This window comes from Macaca thibetana, chromosome 16, assembly GCF_024542745.1.
Source record: "Macaca thibetana thibetana isolate TM-01 chromosome 16, ASM2454274v1, whole genome shotgun sequence".
Taxonomy (NCBI): Eukaryota; Metazoa; Chordata; class Mammalia; order Primates; family Cercopithecidae; genus Macaca; species Macaca thibetana.
This window is the reverse complement of record NC_065593.1, coordinates 55,962,552-55,982,538: the sequence shown is the minus strand read 5'-3', so window position 1 is coordinate 55,982,538 and position 19,987 is coordinate 55,962,552. Positions and strand designations below refer to the sequence as shown.

Sequence of the window (19,987 nt, the reverse complement as noted above, 5' to 3'; positions counted from 1 at the left end):
TATCATATAAGTATCTAGAAAGGTCTTCTCAATCTTTGGAATAACAAATGGGGAGCTGGCTTTTTATCAGATGCTGAATTGTCAGTTTTGTTTGACTTTTTCACAGGTTCACCGGAACAGCACAATCCGCCCTGGCTGTGATGTGAATCCCTCCTGTGCATTGTGTGGTTCAGGCAGCATCAACACTATGCCTCCCGAAATTCACTATGAAGCCCCTCTGTTGGAACGTCTTTCCCAGTTGGACTCTTGTGTTCACCCTGTTCTAGCATTTCCAGATGGTAAGAAAGACCACAGACTAGAAAGTCTAATAAGAGAGACTTGAGAGAGTTCTAGGTGAAAGAAAATCAGCCAAGGTCCAGTTACAACTCAGATACTTTCAAGGTACAACTTTCATCAACCAAGTCTTCTCTTAGAATTTTACCAAAAGGCTGCAACAGATCCACCAAACCAGAAGGTGCCACTAAAAGATTGCAACTTAATATGAGATTTCCTTGTAACTCTCCAAGTAGCTAGGAGAGATCTGGGCTCAGTTGCCTCTAGCCACAGTCATCTGGTCCAAAATACGCTTAGTATATCTTTAAAAATGTTTTGTCTAGGCCAGGCGTGGTGGCTCACGCCTGTAATCCCGGCACTTTGGGAGGCTGAGGCGGGCGGATCACCTGAGGTCAGGAATTCTAGGTTAGTCTCTACTAAATACGAAAAATTAGCCAGTAGTGGTTGTGCCTGCCTGTAATCCCAGCTACTTGGGAAGCTAAGGCAGGAAAATTGCTTGAACCTGGGAGGCAGAGGTTACAGTGAGCCAAGATTGCGCCATTGCACTCCAGCCTGGATAACAGAGCAAGACTCCATCTCAGAAAAAAAAAGTTTTGTCTGTGTGTGCCATGATATAAAGTAGGATAGCAGTGTTCTAGGAGAATATCTTCATACTGGCATTTATGTGGTAACATGACAGCTTTGCAGGGTGTAGATAAGCACAACTCTTCATTGTTAGCTTGTACTGGCTTTAGAAAGTTTGCCTACCTGTTAAATCTGTGTCTGACAACCCTCCTTTCCCACCTCCCTTCCCATACCTGTACCTCTCCCACTTGACAAAAGAAGAGCATTCCTCTTGGCCATATTGAATCTCACTATGGGTCTTGCCCCAGATTGTAAAAATCTTGAGGCTAGGTGTTGTGGCCCACATCTTTAATCCTGTCACTTTGGGAGACCGAGGCAGGCAGATCACTTGAGGTCAGGAGTTCGAGACCAGATGCGGTAGCTCACGCTTGTAATCCCAACTTTGGGAGGCCAAGACGGGCAGATCACAAGGTCAGAAGTTCGAGACCAGCCTGGCCAACATGGTGAAACCCCATCTCTACTAAAAATACAAAAATTAGCTGGGCGTGGTGGCACATGTCTGTAATCCCAGTTATTCGGGAGGAGAATCGCTTGAACCTGGAGGCAGAGGTTGCAGTGAGCCAAGATCACGCCATTGCACTCCAGCCTGGAGACAGAGCAAGACTGTCTCAAAAAAAAAACAAAAAACAAAAAACAAAGAGATCATTTCTAAGAGTTCTCAGCACCTGAAGGAGAATCTCCCAGGTATTAAGTAAAAAGGTTTTGAGTTTTAAAAATAAAATGAAGATAGAGATAACTCAGGAGTTCTATCAACCAAGTTTTCTCTTAGAATTCTCCAAAAAGACTGCAACGGATCTACCAAACCAGAGGGTGCCACTAAACGATTGCAACTAATTGACAGTTGATCAAACATTAGATAATTGTAATCCCCTGTTGTGCATCTGTTCTTCAAATGATTGCATTTCTGGCCACCTAAATCCAGTAGATACCGGGATTTTTGGCTTTTGTTACCAACGCCCCCTCTGACTGTGATAAGGATGTGGTGTAATATTCCTGCGGCTGTGTGATTTCTTGTAAGAGAAAGGAAACAGAAAACCTGGAACACATGGATAGTCAGCAGTTGGTGGAACGGTAAATAAACTTAAACACAATGAGTGGAAAACACTAAAACATTTTCCTCTGTGTTTCAGATTCCAGAGTCACTGACTTTTACCTTCCCCTGCCATTGGATTTATATAGCCCATGTAACTGCAGTTACTATGTGTATAGCATTTTACAGTTTATAGTACTCTTCTCATACTTGTCTCATTTGCTGCTTTCAATTTTTTTTTTTTTTTTTGAGACCGTTTCGCTGTGTTGCCCAGGCTGGAGTGCAATGGTGCAATCTCGGCTCACTGCAACCTCCGCCTCCCAGGTTCAAGCAATTCTCCTGCCTCAGCCTCCTGAGTAGCTGGGACTACAGGCACATGCCACCACACCCAGCTAATTTTTGTACTTTTAGTAGAGACGGGATTTCATCATATTGGCCAGGAGGGTCTCGAACTCCTGACCTCATGATCCACCCATCTTAGCCTCCCAAAGTGCTGGGATTACAAGCATGAGCCACCGCACCTGGCTTTTTTTTTTTGGGACAGAGTCTCACTCTGTCATTCAGGCTAGAATGCAGTGGTGTGGTTTTTGGCTCATTGCAGCATTGGCCTCCCAGGATCAGGTGATGGTCCCACTTCAGTGGGTAGCTGGGACTGCAGGTGCATACCACGATGCCTGGCTAATTTTTTGCATTTTTAGTAGAGAAGAGGTTTCCCCGTGTTGCCCATGCTAGTCTCAAACTCTTGGGCTCAAACAGTCCACCTATCTTGGCTTCCTAAATTACTGGGATTATAGGCATGAGCCACCATGCCCGGCCCAGAAATTTTGTAAGGTGTTACTTCAGTTTTAGTGCTCAAGGAACAGGCTTGGTAAGGTTGTGGCTTACCTAAAACTAAATGGCTGATGAGTTTGAATGCCGTCACAGTTCAGACCCAGATATCTGATGCCTGTCCTTCCTTTGGCTATATTTCAAGTTCCTTTCCAGACAGATTATTAAGAGAAGTCAGATTTTTACCCTTTTCGGGATTCTGGCTACAGACAGCACCACCAGGAAGACTTAGGAACATTTGTTGGGTTACTCTCTGAAATACGGTGTTGAACTGTACAGTCTCATACTTGAAGGACAGGAAACCCTGACACTTAAGCGCACTCATTGGATATCACCTGCTAAACACAACAGTCATTTCTTTATCAACAGTATTACCACATACAGTTGCAAATAATCTCCCCCACCCTCAAATATACCCAGACCGTGTGTCTCTCAGCTCCTATTCCATTATTTAGCATCTCTACTAAGAGGTTCTATTTCCTTTGAACACTTTCTGTCTTGCTGACTGCAGGACACTATAGATCTGACGTCATTGCTGCCCTACCGCATACCTTAGACGTCCCACACTATCATTCCAGGCAACTACAGGCAGCAATGAGGGGGAATGGAAAGAAGGATAGGGAACACTCCCCCTTTTCTGGTCTTTATGATTTTTATTTTCCTTCATCTAATCCTATTTGTTTTTCTGTCTATGTCTCACACACATACAAAGAGCTTCTAACTATGGCCCTGGGGTTTGGATGAAAAAGTTCGTCATTAAATTTTCCTTATGAGACTATGGTGACAGAGAGAGATTTTTTTTTTTACATGTAGGCTCTATTGACTACTGTATTTGCCTGTGGATTAACTACACCTCAGTTGGTTGACCTGAAGACCTGATTACCATATCTAATATTGTTCCTGTTGGAATAATTCTGCTTTGATCCAGACAACTGTCACATTCAGAATGCAATCCATTTGGAAATCAGAAGATTCCCATGGTTGCAGAGATAGCCAACTCCAAAGGGCACCATTCACATAATATCCTGTGTAAATAACACACCCCCTAAAGTATTGGGATTCCTTGTACATCATTGTATAGCAGTGAGTAACAGTGAAGGCTAGCAGCTTGGCATACTACTGTGTGGGTCAAACATTTGTGTGGTAGATTTTACTACTGGGTCACCCTTTATAACCTCTTCTCTAGAAGATGTTTAAAAGTGGCAGGATTTCCCACCTTTTTTTTTTTTTTTTCCATAAGAAGATTAAAAATTATTTTGACTCAATTCCTGTGGATGGTTAGTTACATTTATACCAAACATAAATGCGGGAAATTGTTTGAATGTGATACTTAGCTATTCACAGATTTTTTTAAAAGTAGTTTTAATGCTTTTTCCTAACCAGTTTGTGTAGTTTGTTAGAATGACAACAACCAACTGCTGCTCTTCATCATGGAGTTGTGCCTTGCACCTTGACTGTACCCCAGCCACTTTTCATTAAGTATGTGTAGGTGATAGAAGCTGAGGGACTGTGTTACAGCCAACTCTACGCCTGGCTGTGGAAGGTGGAGAGACTAGGATGTAATAACCTATTAGTATTCCAGCAGGAAGGGGGCTTTGTTTTACCACCTCAAGTAATCAAGTCCAGTTAATCCTTAGTTGGAAATGTAGAGGATATATAACCTTGGAGAACAGCTTGTTAACTTTGTAAAAGGGGCTTAATAAGAGCACCACCTGCTGGCCATGAAGATCTATGGTATTTTGAGAGAACTTGCCAAACCCTGCATATGAGGCTACGGCAACTTCCCAGCAGGAGGAAGAAGTGAGCATTACAAAACACCCAGAAAAAGTGCGCCTGAGAAAATGGTGGAAAGTAAGGAGCCAGACAGCCAGGTGAATCATGGAATGTCAGACCCTAGTCATCCTGAAGTCAGGGTCTTCTCATTCATCTTTCATTTTGTTTGAGGAAACAATAACTTAAGTAATTTACTAATGACATTAGTAATTCATCTTATTTTCCTGTTACTTACCTGACAAGGATCTGTACCCTGTTCTCTGAAAATAGCAGTTTACATATGTGGGTATGGAATGTAGGAGAATGGATGTAGGAGAATGGGTATGGAATGTAGCTGAATGGATCTCTGGTGGGTTCTCTTCCATTTCATATCCCTTTCTTTGCTTACTTTCAGGTCCCGTATCCAGTCTATTTTAGATTTTTAACTCTTTACAAAACCTACGTATTATCACTTATTAGTATGTGAATTCGACCAGCAATTCCTAAGAGATCTTTTTTTTTTTAACTGACTGGAGGATTTAACTGGGTTCCTGTTCACTCTTAACATGGAAGCAATTAAAGGCAACACAGCAAACATCTAACAAAGTCTACCAGCTGGAGTTCCTTAAACTATTTATACTGGGTTTAAAGAGGAATTGCTCTTGATTCTGCTTAATACGTCAACTCAAGAGCGCAAGGTAGTGTTCCATGACTTGAGTTCTACAGTGTGCCAACTTGCACTTAAGAGCATTTAGCTAAGAGGAAGGGTTTAGGAGTAAAGTTCCAGTTGAAGAGTCATTGACTCAACATGTTAGAGTTGAGAGACTCATAGCAGTCATATAATCTAGCAGTAACAAATAGATGTCCTTTCTTGTGCCTACTTAAATGAATTGATAGTAACTGTCTGGAGTTATTTAATGTATTGTTTGGGAAGAATCTGAGGTCTCCAGTACAACAGGAAAGACAGCTGTGTTTGGAGCAGAGGGTTAGAGAATGAATGCTAGAATGTTGCCAGCCCTGATCTAGCCCCACCGCCTCATTTCACAAGTAGAACGAAAGTCCGGCCGAATGATTTGTTGTTGCTTTCTCCTTCTACTCAGAGATAGAACCAGGACCTGAATCCAGGCCTACTTGTTTCTAGTCATTGCTGTTTTCACTATAAATCCATGCTCTTGGAGTCCCATTACATATATACACAGCCGTTGCCAAGTGGGAGTAGCTCTTCTGCTGACAAAAGGGTATTGTGGGATGGACAGGAAGTGACCTCCTCTCCTTTCTTGAGCCTCTTTTATACATTCCAGCTCAGCCCAGCTTTCAGATTGTTCTACAGGGCTGAGTGCTTCTAGACAATGCTTTATTTCCTAGGATTTGGTATAGCTGAGTTTGTTTTTAAGTGTGGAAAAGAGTGATTATGAGAAACATTTGAGAAGACAGCACTGTCCTCAGAGACTGTGTCCTTACACTTGGACAGGTGGCAAATGTTTGTTTTGATTAAAACTTTAATAGTTTTCCTAATTTGTTTCACTGTCATAAGGCCCAGTAGTCTATTCTTAGAGAAACCATGGAGCTGAGGCTGCTTACCCTCGGGGAAAAATCATCCCTGAGAATATTAGCTTTTTTAAGTTTTGTTTTTTTCCAACTCAGATTTTTATTCCAGTCCTGGAAGGCCTAACATTCAGTGTCATGAAATTCGTCATCTATACCATAGGCAGGAGTGGCTAAATTTCTTTTACTCTGCAGAACTGACTTGGAAAATATTTTGTACTCTCTGTTTGTTGGGAGTAATTTGAGAAATAATTGACTTTACCACAGAATCCCCCCCATCCTCTGGGTCAGTGAAGTAGCCTCAGGGTATATTGTCTAAGAGTATGGGCTTTAGGGTTGTATAATCCTGAGTTTGAAAGTTGGTTGTTACTCGTCAAACTGTGTAACCTTGGACATAGTTAATGCGCCTTTCTGCATCTGTTCCCTATCTTTAAGTATAATGGTGCTTGCCTCATGGAACTGTTACGAAGATTAAGTGGCACACACATGATATATACACAGTGCCTGGCAGATAATAATGGGTTCAGTAATGTTAATTTAGACGTTTCTTCCCTGCCTTTTTACCCCCAGTTCAGATTGAGCGTATCCTCTATGCTCTATGGGAGCCAAAACCCCATAAGCTTTTAGAAAATATATTAAACAGTATAAATTTCTAGTAGTTCTAGAAGACATGCTGTCAGTGACTGGAATTTGTACTTATTTTTGAAAGATGGATAAAGACAAGATGACTGTGGAGAAATAAATAGAAAAATAGCCCAAATCGCATGCCAGGAGTAAGTTGCTGTGAGGTGGGAACTGCTTAGAAGGAGATTTTTGACCCAGAAGTAGTGATAGGACCTGGGCATTTGGGTGATAAATTTGGACTCATTTTGGAATAGCTGAGTTAGATTGTCCTCTCCTGTCCTCTTAACGCCACCAGAGCCGCCTTCCTTCAAGTAGTGGTGTTTCATTCTATTCTGTAGCAGTGGATAGGGACTCTAGTGGGAACTTCTGAGCATGCCCCAGGTGGTCACTGATTCCCAGGAGGAACTGGGAGGTGAGGAAAAATGTGCTGGCCTTTAGATTTAAATATTCCTGGAAAGCTTTGTAGAAGCCTGAAAATAGACTCACACCGCTATCCATTGTGGTGAAATGTCAGAATATTGAAAACATAAAAAGGAAAATCTAAAAGTTATACACCAGCACCAGAGGTTCCAGTCAGAGTAATAGGCAAGAAGTAAACAAAGGAATACAGATTGGAAAGAAAAGGTAAAACAGTCTCCATTTGTAGATGACGTACTTATGTCTATAGAAAATCCTACTGAATAAACAAGAAAAAACCTATAACGAAGTAGTTTCACAGGCTACAAGGTCATTATATAGCAGTTTATTGTGTTTCTATATACTAGTAATGAAGAACTGGAAATTAAAATTTTAAAAGGTACTATCTTTAATCATTTCCATCTGAGACTGTCAGCCTGGCCTTCGCTGTCCATATTTCTATCAGTATTTTGGTCAAAACCATTTAACAAGTCTCTTAAGAAGTTCTGAACTTTCCCTCATCTTCCTGTCGTCTTCTGAACCCCTGCAAACTCTTCCAACTTCTGCCCATCAGAAAACATTAATTCTTAGGAATAAACTTAACAAATTGTATTTAAGAGTGGTATGTCAAAAATAACTAAATACTGCCAAGAGAAAATCAAGACAAACCTAAATAAATGGAGAGAGAGATGCCACGTCAGTAATAGATTGAAAGATTCAGTGTTGGTGGTGGAACAGATGGAAGTTCTCCCGAAATTGATCTGTAGAGTCAGTGTAATACCACAAGTTTTTTTGTTGTTGTTTTTTGCAAAAGCTTAAAAGGCAAAAACCAGACCACCTACAAGTAAGAAAGAAACCGATTCCGAATCTCTTAAATACAGCACTGGATATTAGAATACATGGAAGAATAGCTTTAAATGTTTGAGAGGAAAATGGTTTAAATCTAGAAATTCCTTTCCTAAAGGAATTACTCAAGGATATATTCTTGGAAAAAATCTAAGAAAATGGAAAGATAAGAAACAGCATAAAAAATTCAGTCCAAAAGATGCTGATTTGTGATATTGAACATTAACTAGTCAGCTGAAAATCCCTGGGAATCTCATGATGGGAATTGGCGGAGCTGCAGAGGAAGGAAGGAGAATGGTATGTAGTTCTTATTTGGAGAGAGGCTGTAGTACTCAGTACAGTGCCTTTTAACGTAGATAATGAATATTGTTGAATAATTGCCTCCAGATTAACTCTATATTGATAGAAAAGAAGTAGGCTTAAATATGTTTTTAAATCTCTAGAATAGAAACAGGATGTTTTCAAACAAACAAGGACACAAGAACAAAAACTCCATCAACCAAAACAAAAAGGTGTTTTGTTTTTTTCCCCCTTGGGACTTGAAAGTAAAAAGCAAAAGTGACCTGCTTGCAAATAGAATGAATGACCTTCAGTAATGTTCACATAAACAGATCTTTCGTATGACAGCACTTGCCCTGCCAAGTGTCAGGCCACTGGGCAAATAAAAGGAGGGTGGAGTGTAGGTCTTGAACACTAGAGAGGCCAGGTGTTTGGACTAACCTGTAGCATTTTATGTTTCTTGCAGATGTTCCCACAAGCCTGCATTTCCAGAGCATGCTGAAATCTCAGTGGCAGAACAAGCCTTTTGACAAAATCAAACCTCCCAAAAAGTTATCGCTTAAGCACAGAGCACCCATGCCGGGCAGTCTGCCAGATCCAGCTCGTAAGGACAGGCACAAATTGGTCAGCTCCTTCCTAACAACAGCCAGTAAGTGTCAGGGAGTCAGGAAGTCCCCCAGAGTATCAGTGACTTTTCATTCCTTTTATATTCTCAAATTTGTAGTTTGCATGCATGTTGGGGGTGGGAGAGGCAGTTGACTGACACAAATTCAGCTCACAGTGACTGCTTCTGCTTGTCTTGGATGCTCTCAGATGGACTTCGGGAGCTATTCTAGACACCATGGATCTTGGAGCAAGACCCAAAATGCTCAGTGAACAGCCAGCAATGGCATAGCATTGGGTTCATGTACGGTCAGGTGTCTTCTGTATCCTGGTGACATGTTTCTCTGGTTCTGGGCTCCCTGTGCCTATCCTAGCCATTGTGCAAATTACTAGAAACTTCAGTCCTGAAGGACTGTCCTGCTGCCCTGGGTATACAACATTGGCCTAGAGAGAACTCGAGAGCTTGGAACTCAAATAAGAAAATATTTGAGAGGACATATTTCACAGCTCTTTTTCTGTTCCCCTCTTCAGAGCTGTCCCATCACCAAACCCGGCCTGACAGGACCCACAGGCAGCACTTAGACGATGTGGGGGCCGTGCCCATGGTGGAGCGAGTGACAGCGCCAAAAGCAGAGCGCTTGCTCAACCCACCGCCACCCGTGCATGACCCAAACCACAGCAAAATGAGATTGCGAGACCATTCATCTGAGAGAAGTGAAGGTAGGGCCAGGCCCGTGGCACCTCTACCTGCAACTGCACCTGCTCAGGGCTTTCTGGGGCAGCCTAGGCTTCTCTTAATTGCCCCCAGCTTTGTCCTTCACTTTCTAGGAAGGCAGAGTAGAGGGACGCTACTGCTTCTAAATGCAGGTCACTTCTTAACTGCTACAGCAACCTCTGCCCTGCCGCTACTTCCCACAACTAGTGTGCTTCACCTTTTTATCCTCTAGGCATAGAAAACATTTTTGCCTTTAGTATGTATTGCTGCCATTCCAAGCTTGTGTTAGAAGTAACGCTGGTTAAGATAGCCATGTATTTCTCTTTCTGTTGACTTCTGCAGTGTTGAAACATCACACAGACATGAGCAGTTCGAGCTACTTGGCAGCCACCCACCATCCTCCACACAGTCCCTTGGTGCGACAGCTCTCCACCTCCTCAGACTCCCCTGCACCCGCCAGCTCTAACTCACAGGTTACAGCCAGCACATCGGTAAGTACCTGTGTGCAGTTGGCCGGACACCCCCTCTGCAGGTCACAGCTCACTCAAGTGGCTCCAGAGGACAGTGTGAGGGTGGGTTGTAAAGCCCAGGGCATTTATAGGAACTCAGCTCATCATGATGTATATATGTATGTCTGTACCATTTTTAAGTCAAAGTCATGGTACTTGACCTTCTGTTGTTTTTCTTGAGTTTTTCATAGTAGAGATGGATTTATACTGAGCCATCCATAGAAAGCTTGATGCAGGGACAAACTCTTAAGGTGATCTGTGACTATTCAAGATCTGTTGGACTAAGTTTCACAGAGGACTCAACAATTCCATGGCCCTAATCCTGTTGGCCCAAGAAGTGAACATGAGAGGAGGGGTAGAGGGGAGATTTCCATGGGCATTGGAAGCAGTGTTTGATTTCCTTGGTTTTACTTTCCGGGTGAGTGGAGGTGAAGTACTGAGAATAAACACTAGGCTTGAGGGTACCAGAAGAGAAGGGAAGGGAGAAGGCAGAGTCCATGCTTTTTAGGTATACAGAGCAGAATTACAGATCCAGCAGGCCCCCATGGCAGGACATTTGGCGTGCACACACCAGATTTTACAATAGCACACTCCATTTGGAAGCAGTTTGCACAGCTATTCCAGAGACATTTCCTTTTATTTCATTCTAATATTCCTCAAGTGTGCCCTCTTTGAACATACATACCTGTAGCTGCTCTGTACCTACTCAAAAGGTCCTTTTTGTATAATAATAATAATGTAATGGTAAATGTAAAACTCTAAAACTATAATGTTTATTGAACACTTAGTACATGCCAGTGATCAGTGATTTACATGTGTTACATGTTACAGTGCCTTTTGAGATGTAGGTTAGTACTGTGGATTTCATTTTGTATGAGTGAAAACTGTGAAGGCAGCTTGTGAGGGTTATAATTATGATTCAAACTCAGGCAGCCTGACTGTAGAGCCAGCTCTTTTAACATTACACTACACAGGCTAAACCTGGGTGAGGGTATTGCAGAGGCAACTTAGGAAGTTCCTTCACAGCCTAGATCAGGAAACTTCCAAGCTCATAAAATGGACTCACTAGGCTCCTGTGATCAGGTAGGAATTCACATTGTTCTCTCTTTGCTGTTAAAAATCAGTCTTTTCCAAATGGTCTCTTTGCTCTTCCCCTTTCTTTATCCCCCTCACCCACAAATTTTATCTAAATAGGTGTGTAGTGTCCCTCACATACTCAGTTATCCAGCAGCAAAGAGTTTCAGTATTTATAAAAGAGAGTCTAAACTAATTCTGATAGAAAATCTGAAGTCAGAGATTCAGGACTTAGTGAGCACTTCAATATTTCTGTGTCTGGAGAATGTTAAATTAGGCCTGGATCACTTGAAATTTTTACTATTTATTGAGTAAAAATTTTGTGTATAGCCCTATGCTAACCCCTGAGGCTCTCAAAGACACTAGATTTCTGTAAAAGAAGATAGGCCAGGCGCAGTGGCTCACGCCTATAATCCCAGCACTTGGGGAGGCGGCTGAGGCGGGTGGATCACTTGAGGTCAGGAGTTCAAGACCATCCTGGCCAATAAGGTGAAACCCCATCCCTACTAAAAATACAAAAATTAACTGGGCATGGTGGCATGTGCCTGTAGTTCCAGCTACTGTAGAGGCTGAGGCAGGAGAATCACTTGAACCGGGAAGTGGAGGTTCCAGTGAGCGGAGATCAAGCCATTGCACTCAAGCCTGGGTGTCGCAGTGAGACTCTGTCTCAAAAAAAGAAAATTGGTTCTGGACCTCCCGTAGATAGCAAAATCTATAGTTGCTCATGTCCCTAATATAAAATGGCACAGTATTTGCATATAATGTATGCATATGCTTTAAATCCCATATACTTAAAATCGTCTCCAGATTACTGATAATACCTAATGCAGTGTAAATGTTATATAAATAGTATGCTGTATTGTTTAAGGAATAATGACAAGAAAAATCTGTACCTGTTCAGTACAGACACAATTTTTCCCCCCCAAATATTTTCAATCCACAATTGGTTGAACCCATGGATACAGAGGGCCAGCTGTCCTTGAAATCAGGGAAAGAAGCCAGAGGCCACTGGAGAAAGGTAGGGAGGAGGGGGAGTGTTTGAGTGCTTCCCAAAAGCCAGTAGCTGCATCAGAATCACCTCAGCAGCTTTAAAAAACAAAACAAACCAACCAAACACTTCTAAAGATCTGATTTGTTGCTGGGTGTGATCTTGCATGCTTATAGCTCCAGCTACTCAGGAAGATCTCTTCGGCCCAGGAGATTGAGTCCAGCCTGGGCAATACAGTGAGACCTCATCTCTTAAACAAACAAACAAAAAGATTCTGATTTTATAAAAGAGCAGGGGGAGTCCTAGAACCTTTTTTTTTTTTTTTTTTTTTTTATAAATACTCCTTAATCTTGCTTCTGATATACAACCAAGTTTGGGAATCAGTTTTATTCTCATCACCTGCTCTCTATCTCTGGCTCTAAATAGGAGATACTAGTTAATTTACACCAAATGAGTAGCTGACAGAATTGGGGGTGTGTCTAGGCGGAGGATGACATACAGAGCCAATTGAACCATCCCACAACCTGCTCCACTCTCTTTTTCTGGAAGGTTCTAACAACAAGCCCAGGAAGTTTCAGGGAAAGTATATACCTGTTTCTGCCAGCAGTTTCACATTTATTCACATTTATACTGGGAAGGCTCTCTCTCTTGAGGCTTTCTTAAGATGCATTTCTTGTAGTGGGATGTATAATTGCAGCAGAGATCTGGCAGTGGCAGAGGTCTCTGGGTATGAGATCATTAATCCTCAGCTACAGAACTCAGGCAAGATTCCCAAAAGTCTGTTTAACCATTTTGGTTAACCAGATATCCTAAATTTCTGAGGTCACTGACAGTCATCTAATTTGATAGAGAAAGAAATTGAAGTGAAAAGGGCATTGTGGTCATCTGAAATTATAAATGACAGTGACTGAAACTCTGGCCCAGGAAGTGCTGACTTTCAACATTCTCTGAGAATGTCCTAAGATGATAGGATGAATAAATTGTATCTCACCCTCCAGGAACAGAGGATAGAGTGGTTAGTTGTAGGGGACTTCTTCCTCCACCAACCCCTTCCCTGTGGGCTGACCACACTTAGTGGTTTAGGTGTAAATGCAGCCTCTTAGGTGTTTTCCAGCTGTTTTGTTGCCATGACAGCGTGTTTGTTATGCCACTGTTTCACTCTGGCCTCTCACAGCTCAGTTGCTCGTTTGTTTCAGGATAGGGTATTAACTATCTGGGCAGCAGCAGATAGTAGACTTTTTCTTCCATCCAAGAGACTTAAGCCATTTAGTTCCCTGGTCTCCCAGCTACTGTAGATGCCTACCTCTGCCTCTGATATTCGATCCTTGGAAGTCTTATTTTTCTTAAGAGTTTGGTCTTCTCAACTTCCTATAGAAGCAAATTTCCTTTCACCAGGAATGTGAAGTATAGTCAGGTTCTCCTCTTCAGTTTCCCTCCATTCATCTCCTTTGATACAGCTAGAAAGCTCTCAGATGTTTCCCCAAGAATCACCAAAAGAGGGGAAATCACATAAAGACTGAGCAGATGGTGGGTGCAGATTTAGCTGAAGAGTTCAGATCTTCGAGAAGGAGGTGCATTCATGACAACCAAGGTTAGATGATCTATTGAGATTGGCCTACCCTTTGGGCATCTTTCAGGATAAGCTTTCAAGCATTGCTTTTTGGGGAGGGGCCACTATGAGTCTCAAGTCATAAATGGGGATAAAGGAGGGCAATGAGGATTGTAAAAGGAGAGGTGGTTAATAGAGGTGTATATGGAGTAGAAACCCCAACAGTTAAGATCCCAGGTACCCACCCCTATGAAATTTACACATGAGCCCTTGAAGGAAGAGGGTGACCAGTGGGACTTATGAATAGGAATAACTCCTCACAACCACCTAGTATTTCTCCGCAAGGTTTTTGCTGTTGAAGACTGACTCCTAGGTGGGGGCAGCTCCTATGGTCACTGCTCAGCTTCAACCCAAGGACCCAGATGCCTGGTTATTGGTGATCCTGCTTTAAGTCTTAGATGAATGATTTGATGTCTGTAAAATTGTACCTCCCTTTTAAACTTAATTTTTATCTTACAGCAGCAGCCAGTTAGGAGGAGAAGGGGAGAGAGCTCATTTGATATTAACAACATTGTCATCCCAATGTCTGTTGCTGCAACAACTCGCGTAGAGAAACTGCAATACAAGGAAATCCTTACTCCCAGGTAGAAGCTCAGAATAGTTGGTCCCTCTCCCCATTCTTCCTGCTATTGCCCTTTTTCCCTGTTCTCTTCTGACCTAGACTTGGGCCCTTGTCTTTGGTTCTGTCTTCTCATTAAGAGAAATTCTTATCTGATAAGAACAAAATTATTTATGTATATAGTTTTCTCTCATTCCATTATAGGAATACACCAAACAAGCCAGCAGTCACAGCCTGGTAGGCCACTCACTCACTGGTCTAGAGACAGGTTTTGTCAACACATACAGTATGTTTTAAAATACTGAATTTGGCCGGGTGCGGGGACTCACGCCTGTAATCCCAGCACTTTGGGAGGCCGAGGCGGGTGGATTACAAGGTCAGAAGATCCAGACCATCCTGGCTAACATGGTGAAATCCCGTCTCTACTAAAAAAAACACAAAAAATTAGCTGGGCATGGTGGTGGGTGCCTATAGTCCCAGCTACTTGGGAAAATGGCGTGAACCTGGGAGGCAGAGCTTGCAGTGAGCAGAGACCGTGGACCACTGTGCTCCACCCTGGGCGACAGAGCGAGACTCCGTCTCAAAAAAAAAAAAAAAAAATGCTGAATTTGTTGTCAACATCAAAGCAGGATTTCACATAAAAATTTTTGTTTCCGGCTTTTGTTGCCAAACAGAAGATTAGGCAACCCTGGATGTGCATTTCCAGATGGGAGCAATCAGCTGGTCCTGAACAGTGGTGGTCCCCTTTAAACAGGTTTCTTTTCTTGAGTTTGTCACAGTCTCTCAGCCTCAGCCCTACCCTAAGCCGCTTCTCTCATTTCTGGCCTTTGCGGGCATTTGAGTAGGTGGCCAATTTCACAGGCCTTGATGGGGTAAGGAGACTGAGCTGTGATAGAGCAGAGTCTACCTGGCAGAGAGCAGTGTCACCCACGGGTGCAGGATTCTCATCCTTGCATGGACACTTTGACCCTGCCCCCGGTTGTAGCCTGCTTGCCGTCTCATGATTGTCTACTCTTGGTTTTGCAGCTGGCGGGAGGTTGATCTTCAGTCTCTGAAGGGGAGTCCTGATGAGGAGAATGAGGAGGTAATGGCCTGGTTCTTCTGTTAAAAGAACACGTGTGTACACATGCGCACGCACACACACGAGTGCACACACACTAAATGGCCTCAAGACCTGTGGATGTCAAGTGCAAGCTCCTTGTATTCTCTTGTGACCGGGAAGAACCTAGAATGGGGTGGGACTGGTTCTTAACTCCTGGAGAAAAGACGAGATCGATCAAGCTGCTCTATTGCAGATTGAAGACCTATCTGACGCAGCTTTCGCCGCCCTGCATGCCAAATGTGAGGAGATGGAGAGGGCACGGTGGCTGTGGACCACGAGTGTGCCACCCCAGCGGCGGGGCAGCAGGTGATGGGGCAGGCATGGGTCCCCGGGGCCTGTGGAGAGAGGGTGGACAGGGAGTTTGGGCCCTACTTGAGTCTGTGGAATTGCTACTGCCTCTTGGTTGCTCATCATACTCATCTACTGGCAGTGGCAAAGAGCTCAGAAGTTTCTTGGTGTTTGTTGGAACTGGTGGAGATACAAGGAGCCAAGTGCTGGATCCTTGCTGAGGAGTCACTGTTCAATTCTGATGAATTCCCATGATCTGTGGCATTTGGAAGACAGTTGGGGGGTCTTAGTGATTCAACCAGGGGAGCTTGGAAGGCCTCACTACAAGTTAACCTTCCTTTGGACAGTGGCTTTGTGATGTCACTTGAAGAAACTGCCCCCCTTAACGTCCATCACTACCCTGTCTCCATTTATTGTTAACAGTGGCAGAAACCCTTGGGATTCTCAAGTAGAAAGTTTTGCAAACTCTTGTTTTACTTTTTTTTCTTAGACTACAGTTTTCAAAGCCTACACGAATCTCCCTAACTTCCTGAATTCACTAGGCACTTTGCTATGGACTCGCCCGTTGCACTGTTCAGCCGTGCTTTTTTCTTGGGATGGTAGATGTTGTATACCTACCCCTCCAGAGAGTAGTGGAAAGAAATGAGAGTTGCTGGATCCTAAGGAAAATCTGTTGGTCTTTGTTTGCCTCAACTCCTCCAGTCCAGTGGGGATGCTTTTTTCATGCCCTTTACCCCCATAAGTAAACATTTCCCAGGCACTCAGATTTGCATTCCTTGGTGTACAGGTCCTACAGGTCATCAGACGGCCGGACAACCCCTCAGCTGGGCAGTGCCAACCCCTCCACCCCCCAGCCTGCCTCCCCTGATGTCAGCAGTAGCCACTCTTTGTCAGAATACTCTCATGGTCAGTCCCCTAGGAGCCCCATTAGCCCAGAACTGCACTCAGCGCCCCTCACCCCTGTGGCTCGGGACACTCCGCGACACTTAGCCAGTGAGGATACCCGTTGTTCCACGCCAGAGCTGGGTCTGGATGAACAGGTAAGGGACATAGCCCTTGGGTGGGGTTGGCATGGTTGGGGGATGGAACCAGGAAGGGACAGCATCTGCTGAAGAGACCTACATCATAAGCCATCCCCTCCCCTTTTGAAGGGACAAAGGGCCGCACTTAAATTGACCTCCTCAACATTCAGTGGAACTATATTTATCTTTGCTAAATGGTCAGTATGGTTGTCTGGGTACACCCTAGGAGGGGTGTTCCTGGACTGTCCCAGGAACGCTAGATAGACTGGTCCTAGTCTCCGGCCACAAGGTTTGTGGCAGGGCCTTGGAGCAGGAAGCAGGCTGGCTGGGTCTGGGTCCTCACAGAGCAACTTGTCTGCCTACAGTCTGTCCAGCCCTGGGAGCGGCGGACCTTCCCCCTGGCGCACAGTCCCCAGGCGGAGTGTGAGGACCAGCTGGATGCACAGGAGCGAGCAGCCCGCTGCACTCGACGCACCTCAGGCAGCAAGACTGGCCGGGAGACAGAGGCGGCACCCACCTCGCCTCCCACTGTCCCCCTCAAGAGTCGGCATCTGGTGGCAGCAGCCACAGCTCAGCGCCCAACTCACAGATGAGCGGGAGACAAGAATCTAAACAGACTCACTAACTATTGGCATTAAAGCTTCAGAAATCTCTGCGTTTGATATTCAAACATCATATGCCGGAAATTTTCACAGTTTTTAGTGAACTTAAGGAATTTAGATCCTACTTTGGTATTTTTTTCTCTCGTTTTAATTTTTGTTTTTTGTTTCCATGTTTTCTTGTCACACACCTGAGCACTTCCTCCCGTTGGCAAACAGAAGTTCAGGATGAGACCCTGCTGGCCTGGTCCTGGCACATCCTCTGCACTGTTGAATCACTGGACTTACCAATCTTAGATGACCACCCCCTCCCTCACACCTGTGGGCAGGGCAGAACAGCCTGGCGGGCAGAGGGCTCCAGTTGAGCATGGCCTTCTCGGGCTAGGGTGGAATGGGGCAGGGTGCTCTGGGCTCTTACCCCTTCCCCTCCCATGTGTGGCTGGGCTCAGCTGTGGCCCTCCTGGCTGGGTCCCCCCTTGGTTTTTCGTGCTGGAACATCCCCACCAGAGCCTCTCTGCCGTAACTGCCAGCTGCTCTCACCAAGTGCTCAGCCGGCAGAACAGCTTTCCCTTCTCACCCAGAACTTAGAGACCTATTTTTTGTTTCATCTGCATTTGGTCTTCTCTGTTTTGACTCTTTAACTGCAGTAACCTGGCTGTGGCTGCTCAGGTTCCCCTCATCATGCCCCTTGGTACCCTTCCCTGTCCGTTCTTCAATGCCACATACACACCCACAACCCGTCCTTCCACTCGGAATGTTTTTTTTACCACCTATCCTGATCTCTGAAGGTAGGGTTAGGACTACTTAACCTCTGTTCCCACTCCCCTGCAAACGGGGTTGTGGGAAGTGAGCAGCCATCTCCCTGTGTGATTTTTTTTTTTTCTCTGATTCGCTTTGCCATGTTTCCTTCACATCCAGATCCCTGTCGGTGTTAGTTCCACTCTTGGTCTTTCACGCTCCCCTTGCCTGTGGAACATTGTCTGGTCCTAGCTGTGGTTCCCATTGTTCCCCCTTCACCCTTCTCTGTTAACCTTGTGCCTGTCTCCTGTATGATCACATCACCAAAAAGGGGGAGGGGGGAGAAGACTTTTTTTTTGGCCATTTTGTAATCGTATAAAAATAGTAGACAACTGCTTAATGGTTGGGGTTTTTTCACAATTTTCAACATTAGTGATTTTTTTTTTCTGTTTGCAAGTTAAAGGGTTTGTCATTGTTTCTTTAAAGAAAAAATACAATAATGCACCATATCCCTATGCATAAAGTGCTTCTTCTATTTATAAGGTTGAAAATTCTGAATAACCCTTTTAGCATTGAAAAAAAAAAAAACAAAAACAAAAAATGAAAAAAAAAAAAACTTGTATTTTGTAAATATTTTCTTTTCCTGCTTTGGAGCTGTGTAATGGCAGCGAAACATGTAGCTGTCTTTGTTCTATAGAAATGCTTTTCTTCAGAGAAGCTGATCTTTGTTAATGTCTTGATTCTGTTTGCAAAGCACAGACTAGTGCTTAAAAAAAAAAGAAGGAAAAATTGAAAAAAATAAAAAAAAAAAGTTACAGAATGCTGTGTACCAGGCCTTTCTTGACTTACTGAACTGTGTATGTATGGTAGTGTTGGCAGCTTCGGAGCTGGCTGGCTGGCGCCATTCTTTGAGGTACTCTAACTTGCTCTATACCTTGGGAGATCTCCATTCTGTCTTGTGGGAATGCCGCAGGTTCATCTGATGGCCACCAGAGAGAGAATGGTGGTGGCTTTTCACTGAGGGTAAGGGCTGCCAGGAGGTGAGGGGATCTGTATTGATCGTCTCCTTTTTCTTTTTGTTGAGTGAAAGCAGTTGATCCACTTTCTCTCTAGTGAAGTCAGCTGTATGATATTTTCTCTCCGTTCTACATTGCTCTTTAAAGGAGATTTTGCTTCTCACCGTTAAATTTTTCTGAGGTTTGGGGGGGGTCAGTGAGATAGATAATTTGCATAGAGCCTGAGTTGGTTCTTGCCTGCTGCCTGAGATTATAGCATCTTTTTTCTGAGGAGGTTACATGCTTTTATTTTTTGAGATGGGATCTTGCTCGATGGCCCAGGCTGGAGTGCAGTGGTGCAATCTTGGCTCACTGCAGCGTGGATCTCCTGGGCTCAAGAGATCCTCCCACCTGAGCCTCTCCAGTAACTGGGACTGTAGGCTTGTGCCACCATACCCAGCTAATTTTCCTGGGTTTTTTGTGGAGATAGTGCCTCACTATGTAGCCTAGGCTGCTGGTAGGTGCTTTTCTTTATACAAGATGAGTCAGTGGGTGGGGCTGGTTCTCCTTCTGCTCTCTTCTTTGCATGGCAGTCAAGCTGAAACAGCCAGTGAGGCTGTCTCTTGTGGCTCTGAAAGCCATGCTTTCTGAGATAGCACTTCTCTTTTGTGGGCCTGTTGCTGCTTCTGTAGCTGCAGTTAAAATCTGTTCTACTTAAACATCTGCCTGCAGTGGCAAACACATCAGGAAGATCAAAGAAAAGTAGTATTTTGAAACAATCTTAAGGATTCGGTGTCACGACCTCGGCGTAGTTACTAAGGAATAATAATGATGGATTGCTGTTTTGTTTTTGTTTTCCTTTGTGGCATTGCTAGGAGGACGCTATCTGGTATCCCTATCTTGGTTTAGCAGAAATGCTCCTCAATCTATAATAAGGTGCCAAAGGAAAGAAGAAGGCAGCTCTGTAAACCTAGCAGGAATGTAAGCCA

General features: G+C 43.9%; 1 protein-coding gene across 18 annotated transcripts in view; it reads left to right on the top strand.

Moving 5' to 3' along the window:
• Positions 1-18,823, top strand: part of KANSL1 (KAT8 regulatory NSL complex subunit 1) — a 198,619-nt gene extending 179,796 nt beyond the window's left edge. For 7 of the 18 annotated variants that reach the window (XM_050763678.1, XM_050763669.1, XM_050763668.1 and 4 more), the window contains 9 exons: positions 107-278; positions 8,664-8,846; positions 9,332-9,520; positions 9,858-10,006; positions 14,155-14,279; positions 15,281-15,338; positions 15,550-15,662; positions 16,432-16,684; positions 17,032-18,823. In XM_050763678.1, the coding sequence (XP_050619635.1) occupies positions 107-278; positions 8,664-8,846; positions 9,332-9,520; positions 9,858-10,006; positions 14,155-14,279; positions 15,281-15,338; positions 15,550-15,662; positions 16,432-16,684; positions 17,032-17,259 (1,470 nt within the window). In that variant the 3' untranslated portion in view covers positions 17,260-18,823. The remainder of the gene's footprint in view (positions 1-106; positions 279-8,663; positions 8,847-9,331; positions 9,521-9,857; positions 10,007-14,154; positions 14,280-15,280; positions 15,339-15,549; positions 15,663-16,431; positions 16,685-17,031) is intronic. The other 11 variants (XM_050763679.1, XM_050763674.1, XM_050763675.1 and 8 more) reach the window with 3 other exon arrangements.
• Positions 18,824-19,987: the final 1,164 nt, after the last annotated feature.